The following is a 24,230-nucleotide window of genomic DNA, read 5'->3' as shown; positions in this document are numbered from 1 at the left end:
GGAGTTCTGGGTGTGCCCGCGCTCTGCAGCCGAGAGCTCTTCTGCCTGGATGACTAACCGGCTTTGTCTTAGTCTGCAGCAGCATGGCCTCCAAGCGCTGCAGCGCAGATCTCAGATCAGCCCCATATCCTGTCATGCCAGGTTGAAAGAGGGGTCATCGAAAGTGTAGCTGGTTCTGAATCAGTGGTCTGAAAAGTCGAGCTGATATTGCGGAGCTGACTCAAGAAAACACACACACGTTCTTTCTGTTTCAACCGTGGAAAACCTGAAAAGTGAGAATTCCACCTTGGAGTCCAGTGGAAATAACCTGATGGTGTCCAAAATAATCTTTCATTATTTGCGATTCATCATTTATGAGAACCATTGTCAAACCAATACCAATTCTCATTGGGAACTCAGACCAAAACCACTCACACAAATGTATTAGATGTTGTGCCTCAATTACCATCATTGGAGTATACCTGACATTTTACATTTACTCAGTACATGTAGAATTGTTGTTTGAAATTTATTTGAAATTTATTGTTTGGAGGATAACCCCTTGAGATGCAGCATCTCGTTTTCGAGGGGGTCATTAAACTAGACCGAAAAATGCTTTCAAAGAATGCCATCATAGCTTTCCAAGCACAAATATGACTGATGATGTACTGTACACACTGTACACACTGTACACACTGTCTCAGTAGCATTGGCATGGTGAACTAGGAAGGTGATTTATATTATTGATGACATGTTTTTCAAAATCATTTCAGATTCAGAATCCGGTTTATTGTCATGCAGGTTGGCACATATGAGGAATTTGCTATGGTAGGTTGTTGGCTAAAAATAAACAAGAATAATTTAATATTCCCAAACAAATTCCCCCATACTATCTTTGCTCGTATCTGTGTAATACATTGAAATGTATTTCTGTATACTCCTATTGTGCACTCAAAGGCAGTAGAACGCAGACACGCCCTAATTCATGAAACAAAGAAACACAAAAAGATAGAAGGATTCCATAACAGTGGGAGTTATCCTTGTAACCATCTATCTGTCTTGCACACCGTCTAGCTTTTATTCCACAAATGATATTTGTCACATTAATTAAACTCACTTGCTGACAAATCCCTTGCACACTTGCCGACATGATTTCTCGATGAACTTTCATCAGTCCACTCTATATTTTCATACTTTGCATACTTTCTTCTAGAACTTATTTTTCACTCATTTTGGCCTTCTTTGTATCACGTCCATCAAACAAATGTATCTTGTTGATTTTCCCTCCTGGCTGGCTGGTTCCATGGATGCTGCAGTTCTGAACCCTGGGTGATGGCAGGTCTGGGGGCAACGAGCCAGAGACTAAGCAGCTTGTCTGCTCTCCTCCTGTCTGCAGCTGAGCGGGGAGCCAAACCCAACAGCCGGAGTGGGTAGGAAGGAGGGGTGGGTGTTCTGTGTGTCTTATGACACGGTGCCACAGCGTGTGCCAACAATGTGTCGTGCTGTTGTTGTATCTGTCGATTTGCGTGTGTGAGTGGGTCCGTCTATGAGGCCTCAAACACAGTGACAGTTGTAAACACAAGTTTGGTTTTATTGCAAGAAATCCAAACAGTCAGGTATGTTGCAAGCATTTTATTCTCGAAAATTCCTCACAGCCAGGAATCATTTCACGCACTTGTCTTGGTCTAGACTCCAGAACATTCAGATTAAACATTCAGTCGTCCACAAAGCATGTGATGTATCCAAACCGTTTTTCAATAACATTTGACAAAACAAAAGTAAAGCAACAGACTTTGTTATTCCTTTTATTTGATCATTTGGTCAAATCTTTTTCTTCCTCTTTTATTCTCCCACCTCCTTTCTTCGCTCTTTCCTTCTCATCTGTCTCTTCACCACCACCTGCACCCTGACACACGTACTCTTCTTTCCACATCTTTTCCACCTTAGTCATTCTCCCTTTCTCCCTGTCTCTAGTTCAGATTTAGGGACTTTTAATCCAGACAAAACGTGGCCTGGTGGAAAATAAATCTCTGATCAGATTAAAGTCCAAAAGCAATTGAGGGAAAGCTGCATTGCCTTGTTGTTCCTGGTGTGTATTAAAACCCCTGTTACACAATCTGATCAGTGCTCCCAAGTGAGTGTGAGTGTTTGTATGCATGTGTGTGTCTGTCTGTCTCTGTCTGTGTGTGCTGGTGACTCTCCATTCGTATACAACCACATTCGTGCTCACAAGTTAACAACACACATACACACGAACAAACACACACACACACACACACACTTGCTGACCCAAGACATAAATGATGTCATACATTTTCAAAGATACGATAAACTTTGTTGAAATTAACATTCTTACCTGTTTGGTCCTCTTAACATTTAATTCAAGCAAATATTGACAATGTATCGTTTAATGTTTATAAAACTATACTCTTCACATATCCGGTGTTTATTACTTATGCAGTAAATTGTATATCCTGTTTGGCTGAGCCATTAGCCTATCCTGTAGCACATATTCCAGACACAAAGACTGCTGTCTCTTCCCTTACCCCCTGGGACTTTGCTGTCTGTCTGCGAGTCAGTGGACCCATCTGGGAACAGTATCTGTGTGTGTACTGGATGAGAGAGAGAGAGCATGTGTGTGTGTGTCAGCGTGTACAGTAGTATGTGTGTGTCTGTGTGTGTGTGTGTGTGAGAGCATCTCTGTGTGGTTCGTGTGTGCGGAGGGCAGATAGAATGTGGTCGGAGAGGATGAGCCTTGTGATAGCCCCGCTTCCAGTCACAAGGTCTTTCTGAGGCTGTGTTCAGCCTCCTGCTCAATCCCCTTCAACACCACACCGTATGGTGCGACGTGGGTTAAACACGTTAAAACACGCGCGAATGGGCACTGTGTACATGACGGCTGGACACCTCAACGTTGTCCTGTGTGCAACCGAAGCACACACCTAAAACACACTGTTGTCGGAGGAATCACTGTCCGAGATGCAGTGAAAGATGCGAGGCTTCGTCACGTGGTCGGCCGTATCTGGAGTAACAACAGCACACTCTGTGGAGCCTGCGTGAGCCTGCGTGAGCCTGGCTCAGCGGGTGGGGGGTCGATGCTCGGGCTCTGCCACGGTGCCACTGATTGATATTGATTAGGCCTGTAATTACCAGCTGGTCCGAGATGATCCTGCTTAACTGGGCGGGCAAGGCTTTTTTGCTGCGAGTCAAAGAGAGAGAGAGAGAGAGAGAGAGAGAGAGAGAGGGGGAGAGAGAGGGAGAGTGGGCCCTGTTTGAAATTCTTTCAAATTGAAAGTGTTAAAATTCATCCTTTCACCCTACACGGAAGCAATATGTGATTTGACAAAGAGCCCAAACTACACGTCCCCGCTGTTATCAGTCATGACAGAGAGAAGGACAGCAAGAGAGACAGAGACAGACATTCAGACAGAGAGAGAGAGAGAGATTGGGACATGGGGAGAGAGATAAGGACAGATACAGTGACTCCACAGACACATTAACACGTGCTTCAGCAGGGCTCGCGTCATATTCATGAGGGGAAGAATCTGAAAATGGAGGTTTACGAGCTCAACTTGAAGTCTTTGTGAAAATCTTCCTGTTCTGCTACAGTATGCAAAAGTGGATACCCTGCTTGTGTCCCGAGGGAAATTCAGACTTCTGAGACATTCTGTCCTGCAGCATCGAGGAAATCCTGCTTAATTAAGCTCTGAAGGAAAAAAGATGTAATAAAAAGGAACAAAAGGAACAAGCGCCACTTGTATGAGGTACTGATCTATGATGTATCATTGATAAACCATATACTGTAACGAATAGAACAGAGTCACGCACAAACCCAACGAATATAAAGACAGCATCTGCAGATTGATCCGCATTTCAGGACATGACTTCTAACCTGGCAGTAGTGTCTGATGAGAGACTTTCTGTGGGGTTGAGTGTACCATCGATACCATAACATGGAACCGACATCATTATTGTCCAGGAACACCAGACACAATATAAAAATATAAATCATCTCTTACTTGCTGGAAGATAGAAAGCATCTCCGAACCCCGCTTCAAATCTAAACACTGTTAAGGTTAACACGGCAGTTAGTGCCTGTGCTGCAATCCCTATCACAAGATAATGCATGCGGATACAGTACGAGTGCTTTTGTGGACAGTTTGTCCACAAAAGATGTGTCCATGTGTCCGTTCTCTGACAGATGATTTACTAAATGACAAGATTAGACCACCATTACCCCCTTCTTCCCCCCAACCCTCACCCACTAAAACAGCTTTCTAATGTGCATGCACAGTCATATGGAGCAGACAGATTCGATTTCCCCATGTGGGCAATTCAGTTCCCATTCCAGACACAAACCACATTATGTCCACACATACAGTAGCCAATTTTCCCATTTTAACATAACATTGTGTTTACTTAATCAATATGGAAGGGGAGGGGCGCTTGTAGAGGAAGGTGTTGATCGATGCGGGGCGAGATGTGCTGATGCAGAAGCTGTCTATTTTTATCTGAGATCGATGGACGCAGGAGAGGGAGGGGTTGCCATGGCATTGCAGCAACCCTCACTAGGTTGGAGACTAGGGACTGTGGCAAATTGCCAAGGCGCCGTGAAACACTGGGGTGTTACCTGGACGACAGGGTCCACATGGTCAGTGGTCAGTCTGTAGGACGTCATCCAGGAAACCCCTGAGCGGCCATTGAGAGTAATAAACATCCTAACGCCTTGATGCGAGATGACAACCACGTTTGTCTTTTTTTCTATTTCTCTTTCAGTTTCGGTCCTCCACCGCGAATCTCGTTTCTTCAGGGTTGCCCAGCACCCCCCACTTTGCACCCAGGAGTGACAGTCAGAGTGAGGGAAGCGACCAGATTAGTAACACGATATGGCTGCAGTGTGTTTCTCCTCAAGGTTATCCCTCCCATCCCATTGGATGTTCAACTCGACCCCCGCTCTCGACACTGTGCTGCCCGTGCTAGGGAAATCCATCATGCAGGAGAGGACCGGAGTGCTTCAGCGAGGGCTACAACAGCCTACAGAGGCTGCTCTGTTGGGGTCTGTCTCTTGTGTTGCCCTTGCCAAGGTTGCTGCTCGCTAGCTTAGCTTCAGGCTAGCATTGCCAGCCACCTGCAGTACAGCGCTGCTCTGAGACTCCAGTGGCTACAGCTTGTGAAAAGAGGAAATGTGACAGGATGTGTACAGCACAGAAGGACGCCAGCAACTTACTGTTAGTCACTAACTACCAGCTGCTAACTCAGTCATACAGAGCACCATATCAATACTTAGAGGTGAAGTGTCTTATGTATGTAGTAAGTGAGGAAAAAACATTCGTACAGCTTTTTGTCAGTACACACCAATATCACAGTTCTTGTTCTTCTCAGCACAAACCCATTTTTGGTGCAGCAGGTTGGTGGACACACATTGATAGCATTAGACCGTTCAAATTAGGAACCAAAGTTCCAACCTCAGCGAAAAATGAGTTGTAGTCATCCAAGGAGGAAGACAAGTCCTGTGTGTCTGCACGTCCCAAAAGAAAAGCATGACAAAATCCCCAAATCATTGTAATTCCATGTGAACCTACAGACAGTAGGTTTTGACACATTGACGAGAATATTTGGAGTTAGATTAGTTTCATAATTCAAACAAACAAACGCAACACGATTCAAACAAACTTAACACGATCCAAACAAACGTAACACGATTCATACAAACATAACACGATTCAAACAAACAAACGTAACACGATTCAAACAAACGTAACACGATTCACAAATGTATTTTGTGATTCACAAATGTAACGCGATTCACAAATAAATGACCCTATTACATTCGTTTGCAACCTGACCAACACAAGTTACAAATCCCTGCATTCGTTGGTGTGAATCCCTGCATTCGTTCGTGTGGATTTTTGGAACTTTCCTGACGCGCTTAGATTCACAAATGCATTTTTTCTAAAAGATATCCTCTGCAGCCTATCAGATCGTCTCTTCCAATTTTAGCCAATCACATTAACGTGTCTATGTGGACTTCAACAACCTGCCATAATGACGGACATCGTCTCCTTCAGATCACGAGCAATGTCGTCTGGTAGCATGTAGGTGAAATATTGCTTGTTAATCTTATTAAACCGATGATCATACCTGATAAAATATTGTTGAGAATGGCAGGATTCATGTTTAGTCATTTTCCGTGTTTCCTAGGCTAACGCAGAGCCCGTCTACCCATATTAGACATTCTCTGGTGATTGGCTAAAATTGGAAGAGACGATCTGATAGGCTGCAGAGGATATCTTTTAGAAAAAATGCATTTGTGAATCTAAGCGCGTCAGGAAAGTTCCAAAAATCCACACGAACGAATGCAGGGATTCACACCAACGAATGCAGGGATTTGTAACTTGTGTTTGTCAGGTTGCAAACGAATGTAATAGGGTCATTTATTTGTGAATCGCGTCACATTTGTGAATCACGAAATACATTTGTGAATCGTGTTACGTTTGTTTGAATCGTGTTACGTTTGTTTGTTTGAATCGTGTTATGTTTGTATGAAGCGTGTTATGTTTGTTTGGATCGTGTTAAGTTTGTTTGAATCGTGTTGCGTTTGTTTGTTTGAATTATGAAACTAATCTAACTCCATGAAATATTCTCTCACCAAGGAGATTGAGCAATAAAAGTAAGTAGTGAGTCAAGTTCCTCTTTACAGTAATAACTGACACATTTCCTTGGAGGCTTTTAGGATGTAGTCCACAGTCAAGTACTGATGTCACTGTGTTGTTGTGGTGTGTCCATCGAATTGGGGTTCCAATTGTGTCAACTGTGTTATCGTCCTTCAGGTTCACCCTCAAAAGCACCTTTCCCACAAAGTAAAATGCCATTAGGGAAGCCAGTATGTAATAGGTAGACATTTGAACTTTAAATAATGAATGATAATTTATTCTTTTGAGTTTTCAGAAGAGAACAAAGGCTTCCAGAAAGCTTGTTTTTATCTCTATGGGAAAACACTCTGATAAACAATTTTAAGAATCCCCTTTTGGCTCCAGGTAGAACATATCCTTGGCGATATGGTTCTAGTCAGCAAAAATAATGTCCACTTCATTTTTCGGCAGATGGCGCTGATCCAAATCCAACCGATCCAAAACCAGTCCTTCTGGGCTGTGGGTCTGTTGCGAGGCTTCAAAGGCCTTGCTAACACTCTCAAGTCCTGAGAGCTGGCACGCCATCAATCCTGTTTACACCATAGCCGGAATGAAGAAGAAAAAAATAGAAAAAAACTAAATGGTGGCCTTTCAGTAGCTTATGCAATCATGTGCTAGTCCAGGACACGGGGTCAGCCGAGGACAAAGAAGGCCCGACCATGCAAACTCACACCTGTGAATGTGGGTTTTAAAGAAGTCTCTGTGTGGGCTTCACCTCAGGGGGGGGGGACACGAGGTGACACGTTATCCACAGGAGGGACTGTGTGGACGTGGCTGATGGTGGCATCAGGAGGGAGGGAGCTCGATGGTGGCAGCACTTCCAGACGAGGCTTCTAAGACGTTCTCCAAAGCTCTACTGTACATTGGGTGCAGGTGTGTGTGTATGGATAGGTGTGCGTTTCCTCATGGAGCGCCTGTGGCTGCCCACGAATAGGACTGTTCCCTTGGGAGCAAATGCAAGTCTACAGGTCTTAGACCATGTCAATGATAACTTGTGCTCAGTATTTATTTCAGACACTGAAATGTTTGCCTGCCGTGCAAACACACCAGTAGCTCTGCGAGAAGATCAGAGTGAGTGAACTAGTTGGGTGAATTACTAATGAGATCATTTCCCCATGCTGTGGAGGTAGCAGGTTATAGCTGCCTCTCTGAGCTGAGGTAATTGGAGGGGGTTCAACATGAGTGGAGCCAATGGCTCAACTGATTACTGGGCACGAACACAGTGTGCCGTACCCTAGCCCCTCACACACAGTAGACAGCACGAGCGCCCCAACACGCCACAGCAGTTTAAGCTCAAGCTCCACATGCAATCGCCATGTGGACAGGGCCAGACCATAATGCTCATGGTAGAGTGTAAAAAATATTTTTAAATCCGGACCGAGGGCTGTATGGTGTGTTTGTGTTATTTTTGACAATGAAACAACACTTAACTGAAGGGATCAGTGTTGTCGATTCATGTGGGTCATTGTAATTCGAGATGTTTGGCTAAATCAGATGCCAACAAATCTACAATACCAATGCATCATAGCAATGCTCGTTGATATGAATTGGGAAGTATGTCTTAGTGTGTATGTGTTTGTGGGGGGGGGATGTGTGCGTGTGGGGGGGCTAGTATGTATGGGGGGGGGGCTGTGTGTGGGGGGGGGGCTGGTATGTGTGTGTGTTCCAGGATGAGCTAGCTGTCACACTCGTTGTCCCCACTGGCCTACTTCTCTCCAAGTTCACCTCGTACACACACACACATACACACACATACTGTACACACAACATCCCTCTCCTCAGCCCCATCCCTGCATATCATGAGCACAAAGGAACAAACCAACCCAAATCCCCTCCTACCCCCCCCCCCCCCCACACACACACACACACACACCCGACACCCACCCGAGTCCCTCAGTTCAAGGAACTCTTCCTTTGTGTGAGAGCTGAATATCGCCACTGTCAGTCTATGACTGTTTGATTTGCCTCTGGACAAGAACTACACACAGCACTCAGACTGACCCCTCCCCACCCTCTCCCCTCCCCTCCCAACCCCTCCCTCACACACACTCTCACTTCCAACCCAAATGCATCTTTTCAGACACAAAGGACGTTCGTGGGGGCGTGTGCGTGCGGATGTGCGCGAATACTGTCTGTCGAGGGATAGATTCATTTCCGCGTGGGAGCACTGCTTGAAAAAAGATGTAACACGCACACGTATGTGTGTGTGAGGACGTCTGAATCACCTTTAGCAGGTTCCAGGGCGTTGTCAAACTGCTAATACAGACAGAGAATATAAGGGGGAGTGGGTGGGTGTGTAGGGGTGCAATTGACACCCCTGCAAACAATCACACAAAGACAAATCCTAGATACTGCATGTGTGAACCTACTGAAACTCCCAGTCAGTCTGAAAATCAAACATTTCTCCTAAGCTCCTTTCCAGGGGTGAGATTTGATGAACTTGTGTCAGACAGGGAGTGTGGCAATCCTCCTTGCCATCAGGATGTGATTTGAGGAATGAGGTACCAGAGATGAGATGTTGCCTCAGTCAGACAGGGTGGGGTTCCAGGCCCCCTTAAGCAGAAAAGCTAGACTAGCTCGTCAGCTCAGCTGTCTGGCGGTGAAGCGAGAGGGCGGGCCAAACGATGCTCCCCACCACTGCCGTGCTCCCGCTCTGCCCCCTCTGGTCAGACTGTGCCATGGCAGTCCGTGGACACATCTCGGATGATGTCATGCACGAAGGACGCCACGCCCTTCTCCAGTTGTCGACCTCTCCGGCGCTCCGTCTTCCTCTTTCGCTCACAACCTGTTTGTCTCTTTTCCTAACCTGTGTGTCGCTCTCCATCTCCTCCTCTGATCCTATTAGAATGTTCCATGACAAGACTGTTTACTATTTAAATTGTGTTTCAGCGAATAATGATTGTGCTCCCTTACTACGACCAAATATATTGTTAATGAATTTGAATTTAATTTCATCAACGTTAATTTGATTTGTTCAGGACTTTTTCAGGAGTGTTCTACCATATATTTATTTTGAACTCCAGTTATTATTGTTAATCAATTAGGCCTGACTCTTAAATGCTTAATCAAGAAATTTGATCTTGATTCATAATCGGGTCCAGTAGATTTAGGTATAAGAGATTTAAAGTGCTCGTTCCATTTTAACAATCCGGTCTGTTTTTCCAGTTAACGAGATGAACACTCAATTCATCTTGTTCTCCTCTGTGATATACAAGTGAAGCTAGTGAAGGTTTTACGTTGGATGTTACGTAACACGGTGTGATATTGTCTCTGAGTCTCTTGTGTCATCCCACTTCTGATGCATTGTGGGATTGTGTAATTTCCTAGTTCAAGTCGAGTCATGGAAGGAAGTGTCTAAGCATTGCCTCGTCCCTAACTTCCAGAGGAGGGTGGGAGTGAGGGGGTTAAATACCCCGGTGACAGAACGGAACCCTGCTGGGCTGAACGAAGGCCAATCAGGATAGGGCTAATCCCCGTTGTCACGGTAACCCGCCAGCTGCCGTCTCCATCCTGCACCCTCTCTAGGCTCCTTTTCGAGATCCTCGCTTCCTGAATGTTATCATCAACCATAAAGTCTCAGGTGACTTTGATGGTGAATCTGCTGCTTCGGTACATTTAGTGGAGGTTCAAGTGTAAGCCTGCTTTACGCTCAATTACGGCGCTAGAACATTCCTAAGCTCCCATGCAAAACAGAGAGCAGGCATACAGATGGGGAGAATGCGTGTGTGTGTCTCCAAGACCAAGTTTGATTGACTTGCCCGTGCGAAAATGTGTGACTGGCTAAGGTTAGGGTCCTTGTTTGAGTTGAGGTGTCAGATCTTGCTGTCCAATCACAGGGTTCCTTCCCAGCCTCTCCTGCTGTGTCCCTCTGTGTCCCCGTGACATATTAAGAGCCCAAACACACATCCCTACCGTCTCTCCTTCACAGCACACCACACACTCACCTCCATTCTGTACGTGGTGTGCGTGAGTGTGGGGAGTGTGTGGTGTGTGTGTGTTAGTGTGTGTGTGAGTGTGTGTGTGCGTGAGTGTGTGTGTGTGCGTGAGTGTGTGTGTGTGAAAGATCGATGGATGTGTGTTTGGGGCCATGAGACACGCCTACACCCTCCTCAGCTTCCTGCTTCCACGAAGGCTGATTGGAGAGAGCATCCACTGTTACACATGATAGAGTGACTGCACCTCCCGCATGTCTCCACAAACCAGGCCAGAGCAGTATTCTCATAGGACCCATGGGCTTACGTAAGACGTGATTTTTCTGTCCTGCTTACAAAGAGACATTGAGCATGTTGTCTGTGTGTCTGTGTATGTGTGTCTGTGTAAACACGAGCAATGGTGGATGTGCAGTGCTCCTTCACAAACCATCTTCAGCTTTTCGTCAGCTTTTGTGCGCACGCTGCTTATGTCTGTGGAGGTTCTCCATTTTCTCTTGTGTGTGGTCATGGGTGTGGGATGCATGTGCAAACTGCTGTTCTATTTTGCATCGTGGTTTCTTCTTTTTCACAACAACCACCCTCTCTACATTCTCACAGACGTTTTCACACGAACACTCCCTCTACGCTGTGACCACAAAGGAACCCATTTTCGTTTCGCTCATCATCTTTGATATTGACCAGAAAGGTGAAATCTTTCTTTTTCTCTCTCTTTATCCCACTCTATCTCTCCCTCTCTCCCTTCCTCCCTGTCCCTCCCTCCCTCTCTCTCTCCTATTTTCTCTCTCAATCTTCCCTCCCTCTCTCTTCCCCTCTCCACAGGCTGGGGGCGAGAGCACTTCTCGCCTGGGAGCCGAGTGGATTCTGCTGGCATACAAATAGGCTATTGGAGGGCTATTTATCACCGGTTAGAGACACACAGACCAAGTAGCCTGTTTCTGAGCCAAGTTGCTCTGGAGATTCGAGGTGGCCTGGATACAGACAGACAAAAAAGGCCGAGCAAAAGGGGGACGGTAGGAGAGACAGAGGGCTGAAACAATCCCAGTAGGCATTGAGGTTTCTTTAGAAACACATCTTTCTTGCTTCCTTTCCGTTCTCCACCAAATCCCTTGTTGTTGCTGAACCTCTCCGACAACGAGGGCCGGCAGGACAGCAGAGAGAGAAGGGGAGGTGCAGGATGGAACAGAGGCTGGTGCTGTTACGCAACGCAGGCGTTTTATCTAACGCAATGCCATAAACAGCTGAGCTGAACAGAGGGAGAACGAGAGAGAGAGAGAGAGAGAGAGAGAGAGAGAGAGAGAGAGAGAGAGAGAGAGAGAGAGAGAGAGAGAAAGAGAAAGAGAGAGAGAGTGATGCAGGCTGGTTAGAGTGCCTCTCTTTTCTCCCTCTCCTTGAGTAGCTAAGCAGGGGGAGGGGAGAGGTGGGGGGGGAAATAATCTGGGACAGCAGGGACCACGTGACCCATTGCCATGACGACAGCAGCAGGGAGAGTGGAGCTCTCTCTCTTTCTCTCTGTCTATCTCTCTTTCTATCTCTTTCAAGTACACTCTTACTAGTGTAGGGGAGAATATTGGTCAGCTCTGTAGCTCAGGAAGTCCAGCGCGACCGTCACTGAGTGGGTCGAATCTGTGAACAAATCTTCACTCAAGGATTCTCTGTGCCTACACTTCACTGTTTGTCCTTTAGGGGGCAGCAGGGGTCAATGACACTGAAGGATGAACCATGTTATTAGGCCATCCGGCACAGCAGAGACCAGGATACCAATTAATGTAATCTACTGGGAGATGTTTAAAACTCTATTTATGCAATATCAGGAACCATAGTTGATGTTTTCATAATTTTGTGGATTTGTAAAATGTCTGAGAAGCTTACCGTACTGTAGGCTCCTCTGTGTTAGTCTCGGTAGAGTCCTGTTTGAAATAGTTAATCCAGGAAATTTGGTTCACAACATGGTGTCTCTTTGGGCATCTACACAGAGCAACACATTGTCTTTTTGAAGATATATTTTTTAGGCATTCCCGGCTTTATTCATTTCATGTGGAGAGGACAGGAAATGTAGGGGGGAGAGAGAGAGAGGGGCCTGGCCGAGGAAGGCAGGCTTAGTCTCTCTCCCACTCCTCCACTCCTCCATTCGAATTCGATGACTCAGGACTTTGCGCCTCGGTCTAATCTGTTGTGGGGCTGCACAGTACGGGGTCAATACTCCCATAAACCCTGGGGTGATTTACCGCTCAATGACTCTCGCGGTTCTGCCACCTGCCCTCCGGCAAGATAACAAGGATGACCTGAGCAAATTAAAGGGTTAGATGGGAACTGTGACCTTGATCAAATTGCGGAACCGTTTAGAGAGTAAGGGAAGTATCTTGACGCTCACGTACGCATACGTTCTCACATACAAACAAATACACAATTACCCTTTCAAATGCAGACACATTTTGGGTAAAAAGCTACAAGAAAAGCTTAACTGTGAACTTGAAATGTCAAAATATGAGGGTGTGTGGTCAACTGATTCTACTGGGAGGGAGACAACTACTTTAAGTCTTTCGTGCTTAAAATTTCCCTGCTTACAATATGACAGTTTAATGTGACTCACAGCTCATTCACACACATAGTTGCAGATGGTGAGAACAACATGTGGCTCCATCTCTTGTTTAAATGATGAACTGCATCTCAGTTCTCAAGACTACAAGTGAAAGCTCAGCTAGCCACACTCAATCTAAAGCACACATTCCTGCTGGTAGGTTCAATAAAACCATACATACGTAAAAACAACAATCTTTTGAAGTTGTAAGATGATTTCAAAAGGGTCTCTGGTTTCATCACTTCCTCTATTCCTTGTCTTTTCCAGGATTTAAATGAGGGTCTTTGGGTCATCTCACTTACTGACCAACCCTGGTGAACAAAGTTTTAGCCATGACTACAACTCTGAAATGCCAGCAGGTTTATTGTGCAGATCCTAAAGCATTTAAAAATAACTGCTTCTTCTTTATTTGTGTTTGCATCTTATCTTTCTCAGAACGATGTTGGGAGATATGGGCAGAGGTGTTTAAGAAAGACGATGACTTATTTCAATGCATACTAAATGCCACTAAAATAGGAAGTAAGTCATAGTAAACAAGTTTTTCTCCATATAGGGGATTCTTGCACGTGAAACTGCTTGACATGGTCTCACAAATGTGAAGTATGGTTATAGTTAAGATGGGAGTTTAAATAAAACATTTACAATGGACGTCACTGGAGATTGGACACAAAAATGCTCAACTTCATTCATTAATAAAATACCAATTGGAAGACTATTTATTTGGAATACAAATGAGTAAACATTTGTCTGTAACACGACAGAGGTGCATTTTCAGTTAGCTCCAGAGGGCAGCCAGTAAGATGCTTGCATAGAAGTTAGTAACGAGAAATAATACAAATGATAGTAACATATTTTTGTTTGTGTCATAGTGGTCAATGCTTCAATTGATGGAAAAACAGAATAGCAGAAGCAAATGGAGGAAACGAGAGGCCCTCAAACTCTGAATCTGCACATCAACAAAAGATCAATATACAGCAGTGCTTTCCTTTACAGGAGTTTATAGGTATATTAGAGATGGAATTCATTGGTATAATAGATAAAGTATATCAGAGTAGAAGCAATGCATCATTTGCAAAACAAATACATTTATAAATGGTTACATGGCATGAAAACCTTCATTCCTTCCCTGAGGTTTGTTGACGGTTGAGAGAGATCTCTGTGGTCACCAGTGTTGCTCGATGGCTCTCTAGTTTCTTCTAGATGAGGAGAGATTGACTGAAGCATATGTCACCATGTCCTCCTGCTGAGTCTGTGAACACAACACAACTCAACAACCCAAGAAAGATGTTTGTACACACTGTTTCAATACTGTAGTACTGTATCTTTACTTACATCTGGTTTTGGAGCAGCCTCGTTTTGGCTGGGGTGGTTGATGGTGGCATAGGTGGGGCCATCGTCACGTCCATCCTAGGGGTGTAGTTTTACCAGAAGAACTCAGCACAAACAGGTTGTTTCTAAGTGACTCAATGATTGACTCAGGGTTTTGACTCGGATCAATTAAATGTGTTAAACACACTCAGGAATGTTTGGAGTTAATGACATTAAATAACTGGTATATAGCATGAGAGAGCATGAAGAAAGATGCATGTACACACTGTTTCAATGCTGTAGTACTGTATCTTTACTCACATCTGGTTTTGGAGCAGCCTTGTTTTGACTGGGGCGGTTGATGGTGGCATAGGTGGGGCCATCGTCACGTCCATCCTAGGGGTGTAGTTTTACCAGAAGAATTCAGCACAAACAGGGTGTTTCTAAGTGACCCAGTGATTGATTCAAGATTAATTAAATATGTGTTAAACACACTGATGAATGTTTGGAGTTAATAACATTAATTAACTGGTCCCCTTTCTCACCTTGTCCTCATTAGTAGGATGGTTTTGCTGGTTCCCTGTGGTGTTACTAACAATGTTTGTTGTCAGAGCCTTTGCAAATTTGGCAAAAGTGAACAGAATTTCAGTTCACTGTTCATGTTTGTTGAATGTGATCAACTAAGATATTGATACTCACTAGAGAGTCTTTGTTTGGCTTTCGGTTCTCTGAAAACAGCAAACATTAGGAATCAATACATGCTCAAAGTAGATATGTATGTGGCTTCCCCAAATCATACTTTCTATACATTTTATGAGCAGCAATGAGGGTAACTTACTGGCTCTCTTCTTGTGAACTATGATGATGACAGCCAAGAGGCAGAGCAGGACTGAACCAATAGCTCCGCCTACTGCTCCACCCACTGCTGTACCCACAGTAACTGGAAGTCTTGAAGTGGTGGAGAGGGCTGTGAGATCTGTGTGATGGACCAGGATCACATACTTAATCCACATCCTAATAGTGTACGTCACTGATTTAACTAACGAGTACCTGAAACTGGTTCAATGTTAAGGCTTACTGTGCACTGATCATGATAAGTTTTTTATTACGATTTTATTACATTTTAGGCTTTACCATAATGACCATTGATGTCTTAATGAGTGCATGTTTTATGTAATCTTTGGATCACAACTGACATTGGTAAACAGATTGATAGTCACTATGCTCCGGATTGACACATATACTATCAGCCTTGTTTTTTAAATCACAACTGTACTGCACCCATGTCGAACTCTGTCTGGTAAAAGGTTTTTAAAGCAGTAACACCCTTCATGATTGGGGAAATGCTGGATGCAGAGGTAGGGATTTCATCTGTTGGAGCAGAAAACAGTTGAGGTTGGTGGCATATTATAGGGGTTGGAGTTAAACCATTTGATGCAATACTTTACAAATATTTGAAAACCTCAGAATAAATAGCAGTCTACAGACTGGCAATTCATGATTATTTAAAATCACTTGGATAGTACATGCATTATATTTCTGTGATCAGAACTGTAATTATTAATTTTGTTCAGGTCAGATATTCATGGGATGCTGTCAGTCCTGTATTTCAAGTCACAGCCTACTGGTGGAGTCAAGGACACTGTGACTGAGAAGAGATGTTAGGGTTCAAAATCCATGTTAGGTTTCATCATGTTGTTTCCTCTGTAAACCCACATAGTTAATACAAATATACCTACTGGTTTGAACAGACAGATATACCACTGCATCTGTCCCAGTTTGATATCCCCTCCCTCTGGGGATATTGTCGACAGGTGTAGCGTCCAGCATCCTCAGTTTTGACATTAAGAACCATCAGAGAACAGTCAGACCCCACACTCAGTCTCTCTGCTCTGTCTCGGTGTTCTTTTTTTACTCCATGACCAACCAGCTCAATGGTAACACTGTATGTATCTTTATTGAAGTTCCATGTAGTAGAGGAGCAGTTGTTTTTGTTAACCACATTGTTACACGGCAGACTGATGTTTCCTCCTACTTTTTGGTGAAGATTTGACTTGTCTCCATCTGGAGAGAAATGCATTTAATGAATGGTGAGAGCTATTGTTTCACTTTGTAAATTAAGCAAAATGATGATAAATAATATAATGATCAAACTTTCTACGTTTGATGTAATATTATACAAAAACATGATTTGTAAACGTATCCTGATAACCCCAAGTCTATAATGAATGTACCCTAGATTATGTATATAATGTAAACTAGATTATGTAATGTAACCTAGATTATGTTTAGAGTATTAGATACATCTCCATTTGAACGTCTTTAAACATTGTCTTCATCTATTTGCAAATACCATCATCTCTTCATCATCTTTATAATGCAATAACAAATACAAATTACAGAGATGTACATTTGAGTAAAGTAAATAATAGGCTGATCTGTGTACTGTTTTACCTGCTATGTGGAACCCAATGGTCACAAATAATCCCAAAACAGCACAACTAACTTCAAACATGGTTCTTCTCCACGGTCAACTCTCAACTGTACTCTCAAGTTCAAGTCTTTTATTTGTCAGGTGCACAGAGCAACACAAGGTTAGACTGGGCACTGAAATTCTTAAGACAAGACAACGCAAGCACTTGGCATAACATAACATATAAGTACACAGAACAAATTTACATCTATGCTAAGCTTAGATAAGTGAACTTCCTAAATATACAGATAGCAATAAATAAACGACTATACTAACCCTAACACTAAAACTTCCTAAATTACAGATAACAATAAATAGTACGCTATACTAACCCTAATACACAAAATTTGCAAATTTACAGATCAGTGACTTTGTCAATGACCAAACAGGAGCCTGGTGGCGAGGTACAGTAGTGCAATGTTACTGAAGAGCAACCAGTAGCTGAAAGTGACAGTGTATAAGTGACTAGTGTGCAGTAAAAATGTCCATATCAGTGTCCATTGAGAAGCCTGATGACCCTTGGGTAGAAACTGTTGTCCAGTCTGCGTGTGCGCGACCGGATGCTGCGGTAACGCCTGCCAGAAGGCAACGGGGTAAAGAGACTGAAGGATGGGTGGGAACAGTCTCTTAGAATCCTGCTGGCTTTCCTAAGGCAACGTGTGTGGTAGGTGTCCTGTAGGGCTGGGAGCTTCCTGCCGATGATGAACTCAGCAGAACGGACCACACTTCGTAGGGCCTTGCGGTCCCGGTCTGTGCAGCTCCCATACCACACTGTTATACAACCAGTCAGAATGCTTTCTATAGTGCATCTGTAAAAGTTAGTAAGGATGACTGAGTCCATACCAAACTTCTTCAGTCTCCTCAGGAAGAAGAGGCGCTTACGGGCCGTTTTGACCACCTTGTCCGTGTGAACAGACCAGATCTCTTCAGATAGTGTGGATTTGATGATTTGTGTGCTTATTTAGAGGCCAACTGAATATCTTACCCAAAAAGGAAATGACCTCATGAGCACGTTTAAAACCAACACTTCTGAAGGAATAAGGAAGTGTGCATTCGTCGTTCTGTATTCCTTTATTTAATAAGTTGTCAGACATTAAAACCAATTTCATATAAATCGCCACAAAACTGAAAAGGGCATGCAGTATTGAGAAGTTTGGCGTTTTGATTAGAGTCTCATGCATCATCAAAAGGCTCTTGGAAACTGGAGGAAACTCTGACAGGAAGAGGTCAGGCAGACCCAAAGCCACAATGGATTGAGAAGACAAGCTAGTCTACAGCCTACGTGATAGGAGGCTCACAGGACAAAAGCTTTAAGCACAGCTTAACACCGGTCAAAGTAAGCAAGTCTCAAAGTAATAAAGTCTCAGTTTTAACTATAAAGAGAAGAATTTCAGTTCACTGTTCATGTTCGTTGAATGTGCTCAACTAAGATTTTGGTGCTTAGAAGTGTCATTGTTTTGCTTTTCCTTCTCTGAAACAGCAAAAATTAAGAATCAATACCATCTTAAAATAAATATGTATGTCAAAATTATACTTTCCATATATTTTATGAACAACAATGAGGGTAACTTACTAGCTCTCTTCTTGAGAGCTATGATGATGACAGCCAGGAAGCAAAGCAGGACTGCACCAATGGCTCCACCCACTGCTGCACCCACAGTAACTGGAGGTGTTGAAGTGGTAGAGAGGGGTGTTGTGAGACCTGTATGATGTTACAAACCAGGATCACACACTTACAATCTGAACGTTGTAAGTCACTGATTTAACAAAGGAGTAGCTGAAACTGGTTCAATAATATTGCTTGCTGTGCAGGAAGGTTAAAGAGAAGTTTTCAGATTTTATTATGTTTTATGTGCATTGTTGGGTAACGTTACTTTTTAAAGTAACTAATTGTTCTGAATATTCAGTGTCACTCGCATATAACATGATCAATCCTCATTATACAGCAAGACGGATCAAGGTAACAATCCACTATGATGAAAAGCAATATTTGCATTAAGTTCTTCTATCAAGAAACTCTTTAATCAATAATTAATGTTAGGCAGAAGTCTAGTAGTTAGGTAGCTCTACAAGAGCTAGGTTTGAATCTAGGAGCAAAACGAAGCTAAGCTATTGACCAATTATCACCCTACGTCACACAACTGTCAAGCAGGCTCAACTGCGCATGTGGGTTCCAAAAGACGAACTTCTCCCCGTTCTATTACTCTTGGAGTGTCGTTCAGGTCATCATATATCTCTGGCCACTGGATTGCAGGGCTTGATATTAACTTTTTGAGGCTCTTGGCCTTTGGACAAATACATTTACGTTCACTTGTCTATGCACAAAAGTCACTTGACCCCGATACCCTTAAATAGCCTGTCCAAGTGATCGGGCAAAACTAGCCTGGCTAACGGAGGTCGCTTTCTCAGGCAAATGACGAATGAAACAGACAGGTTAAAGAAATCCGAGAGTGTGGCTATCTTCACCAGACTCGTATCGACATTAGGCAGTCCTCCCTGACGTTTCTGGTGTAGAATGGAGTGAAATACAACATTGTGCACACTACCAGTGAGCGAGTCTGACTGAGGCTAACGTCAAAACAGTGTAGGCTAACTGGGATGTAGTCTCACTCAGATTGCCAGTTTAAACAAATCAGAAAAATAATCGGACCAGCTGACTATAAAAGCAGAATTCCCATATCTCTTGAAAGCTGCCCTGCTCGACTTTTTAAATGTAGAATTGACTGTAAAAGTGTAAAATTATGAACTTTGTGACATGACGTGAAGACATGGTTGCCGCTCGACTATGCGGTCTGTACCGGGCGACATTCTCACTCAAATTTCAAGACTTTCGTGACCCAAATCAAAATTCTGATGCGACAGATCATTGGGTAATCGCTTTCTCTCCTGTGGGCATGTCCTCCTCAACGCTTTTGGTCTTTTTAAATCTAACTATTTGTATTATCTGCGTGGTCCTTTTGCCATTTAAAATGCTATCCTTTCCCGGTTTTCTGCAGCCACAGTGCGCGCGCATCCCCATTGTTTACAAACAAATAATTGGTCTATAGCTAGATATATGGTGTTCACTTATGTACTGAACACGACTATTTTACTTACTGTAATATAATACTAAACTGAAACCACTGAACGATACAGCAACACATCACACAAGCCTGAGTTCAATACATTATTTAATGTGACATTACGTAGGCCTGTACATGCAAGTCTTTAATAACTATTTAGCTGCATGGTCGGCTCCATGACGCCGGGTAAATTAGGCTCGTGAGACTGCGGACCAAAAGAACGAAGGGGAACCCACCTGTCGAGCAGATTAAGACGTTTTCGTTGGTACCTAGCGAAAAGTATGTTGTAGAAATGTTGGTCATATGCATAGATGTATGTGTATGAAATCTATAAGCTTCTATGTTTATTGGTAAGAGACAGGAAGGATAGATAATTAAGTTGAGTTCAAAGGAATGTGAGGTGCTGATGGCTCTCTGGGCAGCTTGCCCTGGGGGATGGGTGAAGCATCTTATATGGCCTTCTGTCCTCTGGTTAGTGTAAGGGGTTAATAAGGCAGTTGCTCTGAACTTTGGCTAGAGAAGGACTGTGTTTTTTATCATTGTTTGTGTTAATTAAAAGTATTGTTTGAAGATGGTCACACAAAGGACAGTTGACCATTTAACTGATCAACTCCTGTGGCATTATTATCTACTGCTCTGGAGAGAGCTGTGACATCAAATAACTTTGGGACACTATGTATTGTTTCAAACTGTCACTAAGTTGAGTTAGCCAATCACAGAGTTTGCAACATTGATTGACCTTATAGAATGCACTTTGATCTAAAGTTTATATAAGGAAGTGCATGTGAGATAGTTCTCTATCACTCTTACGAACGATCTGTGTGGATGGCACCTCCTTCGTTAATGACTGATCAGCAAAGCTTTGTTTAATCATATGTAATTGTATAGTCTAAATAAATTGTATTGAAACCGCCATCTTTGACCATATTCAAATCTACACAGTCCAGCTAGAATTTTCTTTGACAAGTAGCCTCAACTTTCCTAGACTTTTAGCTATGCTGAGTGCTCTCGACCAAAAGACTAAATTAAGTAACGCGTTACTTGTTTGAACAAAGGAACTAGTAACAGATTCATTCAATTAAATAAGTAACGCGTTAAGTTACTCGTTACCTAACAAAAGTAGTCTGACAACACTGTTTATGTGTTATTATAATTACTATCATTTTAACTTGCCCTCGCCGACCTTCCTGCTCTGTTAGCAGTGTTCATCACCTCCATGGCCTCTCCTCTGCCCCTCTGCCCTGCGCCTGGTCCTGCCCCTCTTGCTCTGGTCTGCCTCCTGCCTCCTCCGGCCTGCGCCCCTCTGACCTTGCCCTGTGCCTTCCCTCCTGCAGGTGGCTCCGCTCCGGACATCCTGCCCGCCCCGGCTCCTGCCCTTCCCATCAGGACCCTGCCCGCCTCCGCCTTCACGATGGTCACGGCACCTCCCCCTGCCCGCCCCGCGGCCCCCTCTGCCTCCAGGGCTTCCCCCGTGTCCCCCTCCCTCCAGCCATCCTCCAGGGTGATTACGTGGACCTGGCCAACCTTCTCCCGTTTCAGGTCTCTGCTCTCCGCACCATCGTCGGGTCCTGTGGCCCCGTCCTGCTCCGACACCCTGAACCCGCCCGGCGACGGGAGCTCACGGCAGCCGAGTTCGCTTACGCAGAATCCCCCCCTCGTTCATCTCCTGGACGACTTCCCTACTATCGGCCCCCCATCATCTCCACTGGCGCAAGGCCCTCATATTGCATCAGACTTGGCTCTGCTACCAGCCTCCACCAACCGTATCAGACTTGGCTCTGCTACCAGCCTCCACCAACCGTATCAGACTTGGCTCTGCTACCAGCCTCCACCAACCGTATCAGGCTTGGCTCTGCTACCAGCCTCCACCAACCGTATCAGGCTTGGCTCTGCTACCAGCCTCCACCAACCGTATCAGGCTTGGCTCTGCTACCAGCCTCCACCAACCGTATCAGGCTTGGCTCTGCTACCAGCCTCCTACACTCAATCGGGCTCGGCTTGCTACTAGCCCCGCCTCGCTAAAACTAATTCCCTCTCCCGTCTCTCCCTCCAGAAATTCAGACTCTTGGCACCAGAGGCTGACCCCCTCCCCAATCCTCCGTTTTCCGGTACCACCTTCCAATGACAGCACTCCTCCACAACCTTCACCTCAACACCCAAGATGCCATCCTCCAAGGTCTGTCCCCCCATACACTCCCAACCTACTTGAACAGCCTGGAAGTGCTTTAAGTCCTTCCACACTACTCACCACCTTTACCTTCCCCTCATTCGACCTCCTTTCCATCACCAGCTTAATTTCCTACGCCCACATGTACCTCAGTGGCACCAACCTCTCTTGTAAGTCGCTGCCTGTTTCCCCCCACAGTCAGACCTCCTTGTGACAGGCCTAAGCACCTAGATCCCCGCTCTCCTTCCGCACGGTTCCCTCTCACTGCCAACCTGCTAGCCGCCTATATCCACACAATTGGCTACTCCTGCCCTTCCACTGATTCCACCCTGGTAGCCATGTTCCTCCTGGCCTTCGGCTTCCTAAGGTGCTCAGAATTCACTTCCACCTCCTTTACCTTTGACCCCTCTGCTCACACATGCATCTCCGACATCACGCTACACTCCCCAGACATGCTCATCTTCACCCTGAAACGCAGCAAAACCAATCAAAGCGGGCCCGTTGTTCCCAACTTCCCCTTCCCCTATGATTTTCTGTATAACCTGGTTCTCTCCAAGTCAGGAAGTCATGGCCTCTCTTCCAGCTCACTATTCTCCACGGAATCAGGACACGGTGCCTCCCGTTTCTGGTTCCACCATCTGTGCCTCATCCTCGCCAAATCAGGTATTGACCCCTCCTTTTACTCAGCACATTCTTTCAGTATCGGTGCGGCTATCCTCGGCTTCCAGCCAAGGCGTTGCCGACCACACGATCCAGCTCCTGGGTCGCTGGTCCTCCCAGGCATACCACTCTTACGTCAGGACCAACCTCCCTGACCTTCACCACACTCATGCTAGCATCAGCCTCGCTGCAGCCCGCTAGGTGAGTCTGTTCCTTTTGGGGATCTGCTTGAGCTGCTGCTCGGATGTGACCCACTAGGACTCTCCGCCACACCCATTCAATGCCTGGTAACTATGCATGCGCCCTTCACATCATTCATTCCCGTGCATCCCAGTAATCACTCTCGTCCCCTCAGGACCCCAGGCTCAGCTCTGTTACCAGCCTGCAACCACCGCATCAGGCTTGGCTCTGCTACCAGTCCTGCTTCTATAAAAGCACATCATAAGATCCGAAACAGGTGTAGAAAAGCTTACCATTCTGGTGGGTGATCAACTGATTCTACTGGGAGGGAATGACAACTACTTTATGTCTGACAGTTTTCATGCTTAGATTTTACCTGCTAACAATATGACAGTTTAATGTGACTCACAGTTCATTCACACACATTGTTGCAGATGGTGAGAAAATTATGTGGCTTCATCTCTTGTTTTAATGATGAACTGCATCTCAGTTCTCTAAAGGACAAGCAGAGGCTCAGCCAGCCACACTCTATAAAGCACACATTACTGGTAGGTTCAATAAAACGTAAAAACAACAATCTTTTGAAGTTGTAGGATGATTTCAGAAGGGTCTATGGTTTCATCACTTCCTCTATTCTTTGTATTTTCCGGGATTTAAATGAGGGTCTTTGGATCATCTAACTTACCAACCAACCCTTGTGAGCAAAGTTTTAGCCATGGCCTCAACTGAAATGCCAGCAGGTTTATTATTTAAAAATAATTGCTTCCTCTTTATTTGCGTTTTTGTCTTATCTTTCTCACAACGATGGTGGAAGAGATGGGCGGATGTGTTGAAGAAAGACGATGACTTATTTCAATGCATACTAAGTGCCACTGAAACAGGAAGTGTCACAGGTGGGGGCGTTGGTGCCTCCACTTAGTCTACTCTCTACTCTGAGGAGCAAACCGTATTTCCCCCCTCCAAAGATGCCAAAACTCGGAGAATCGAGGTATGAAATGTATTAGGTTTATTTGTAATAAAAAAAAAAGAAGTCCTTGACGTTGATCGCCTCAAGAGGCTCTGGCAGGAGGTAAGGTAGCCTGGTTCAACTGGTGGCCGCCGATACTGGCCTCCTCCAGCAGGGGGGGGGGGTTATCCGGAGAATGCTTGAATAGTCAGACTGATTATTTGCGCACACTGAACGTGATCCTATCGCCCAC

General features: G+C 44.7%; 1 protein-coding gene across 1 annotated transcript in view; it reads left to right on the top strand.

Annotated features, from left to right (window-relative positions):
• Positions 1-24,230, top strand: part of LOC124469093 (proline-rich protein 36-like) — a 31,489-nt gene that overhangs the window by 1,329 nt on the left and 5,930 nt on the right. The window contains exons 2-4 of the mRNA XM_047022184.1: positions 21,359-21,525; positions 22,078-22,200; positions 22,394-22,854. Coding sequence (XP_046878140.1) covers positions 21,359-21,525; positions 22,078-22,200; positions 22,394-22,854 — 751 coding nt within the window. The remainder of the gene's footprint in view (positions 1-21,358; positions 21,526-22,077; positions 22,201-22,393; positions 22,855-24,230) is intronic.

Source organism: Hypomesus transpacificus, chromosome 6 (genome assembly GCF_021917145.1).
Source record: "Hypomesus transpacificus isolate Combined female chromosome 6, fHypTra1, whole genome shotgun sequence".
NCBI lineage: Eukaryota > Metazoa > Chordata > Actinopteri > Osmeriformes > Osmeridae > Hypomesus > Hypomesus transpacificus.
This window is presented reverse-complemented; position numbering and strand designations above follow the sequence as displayed.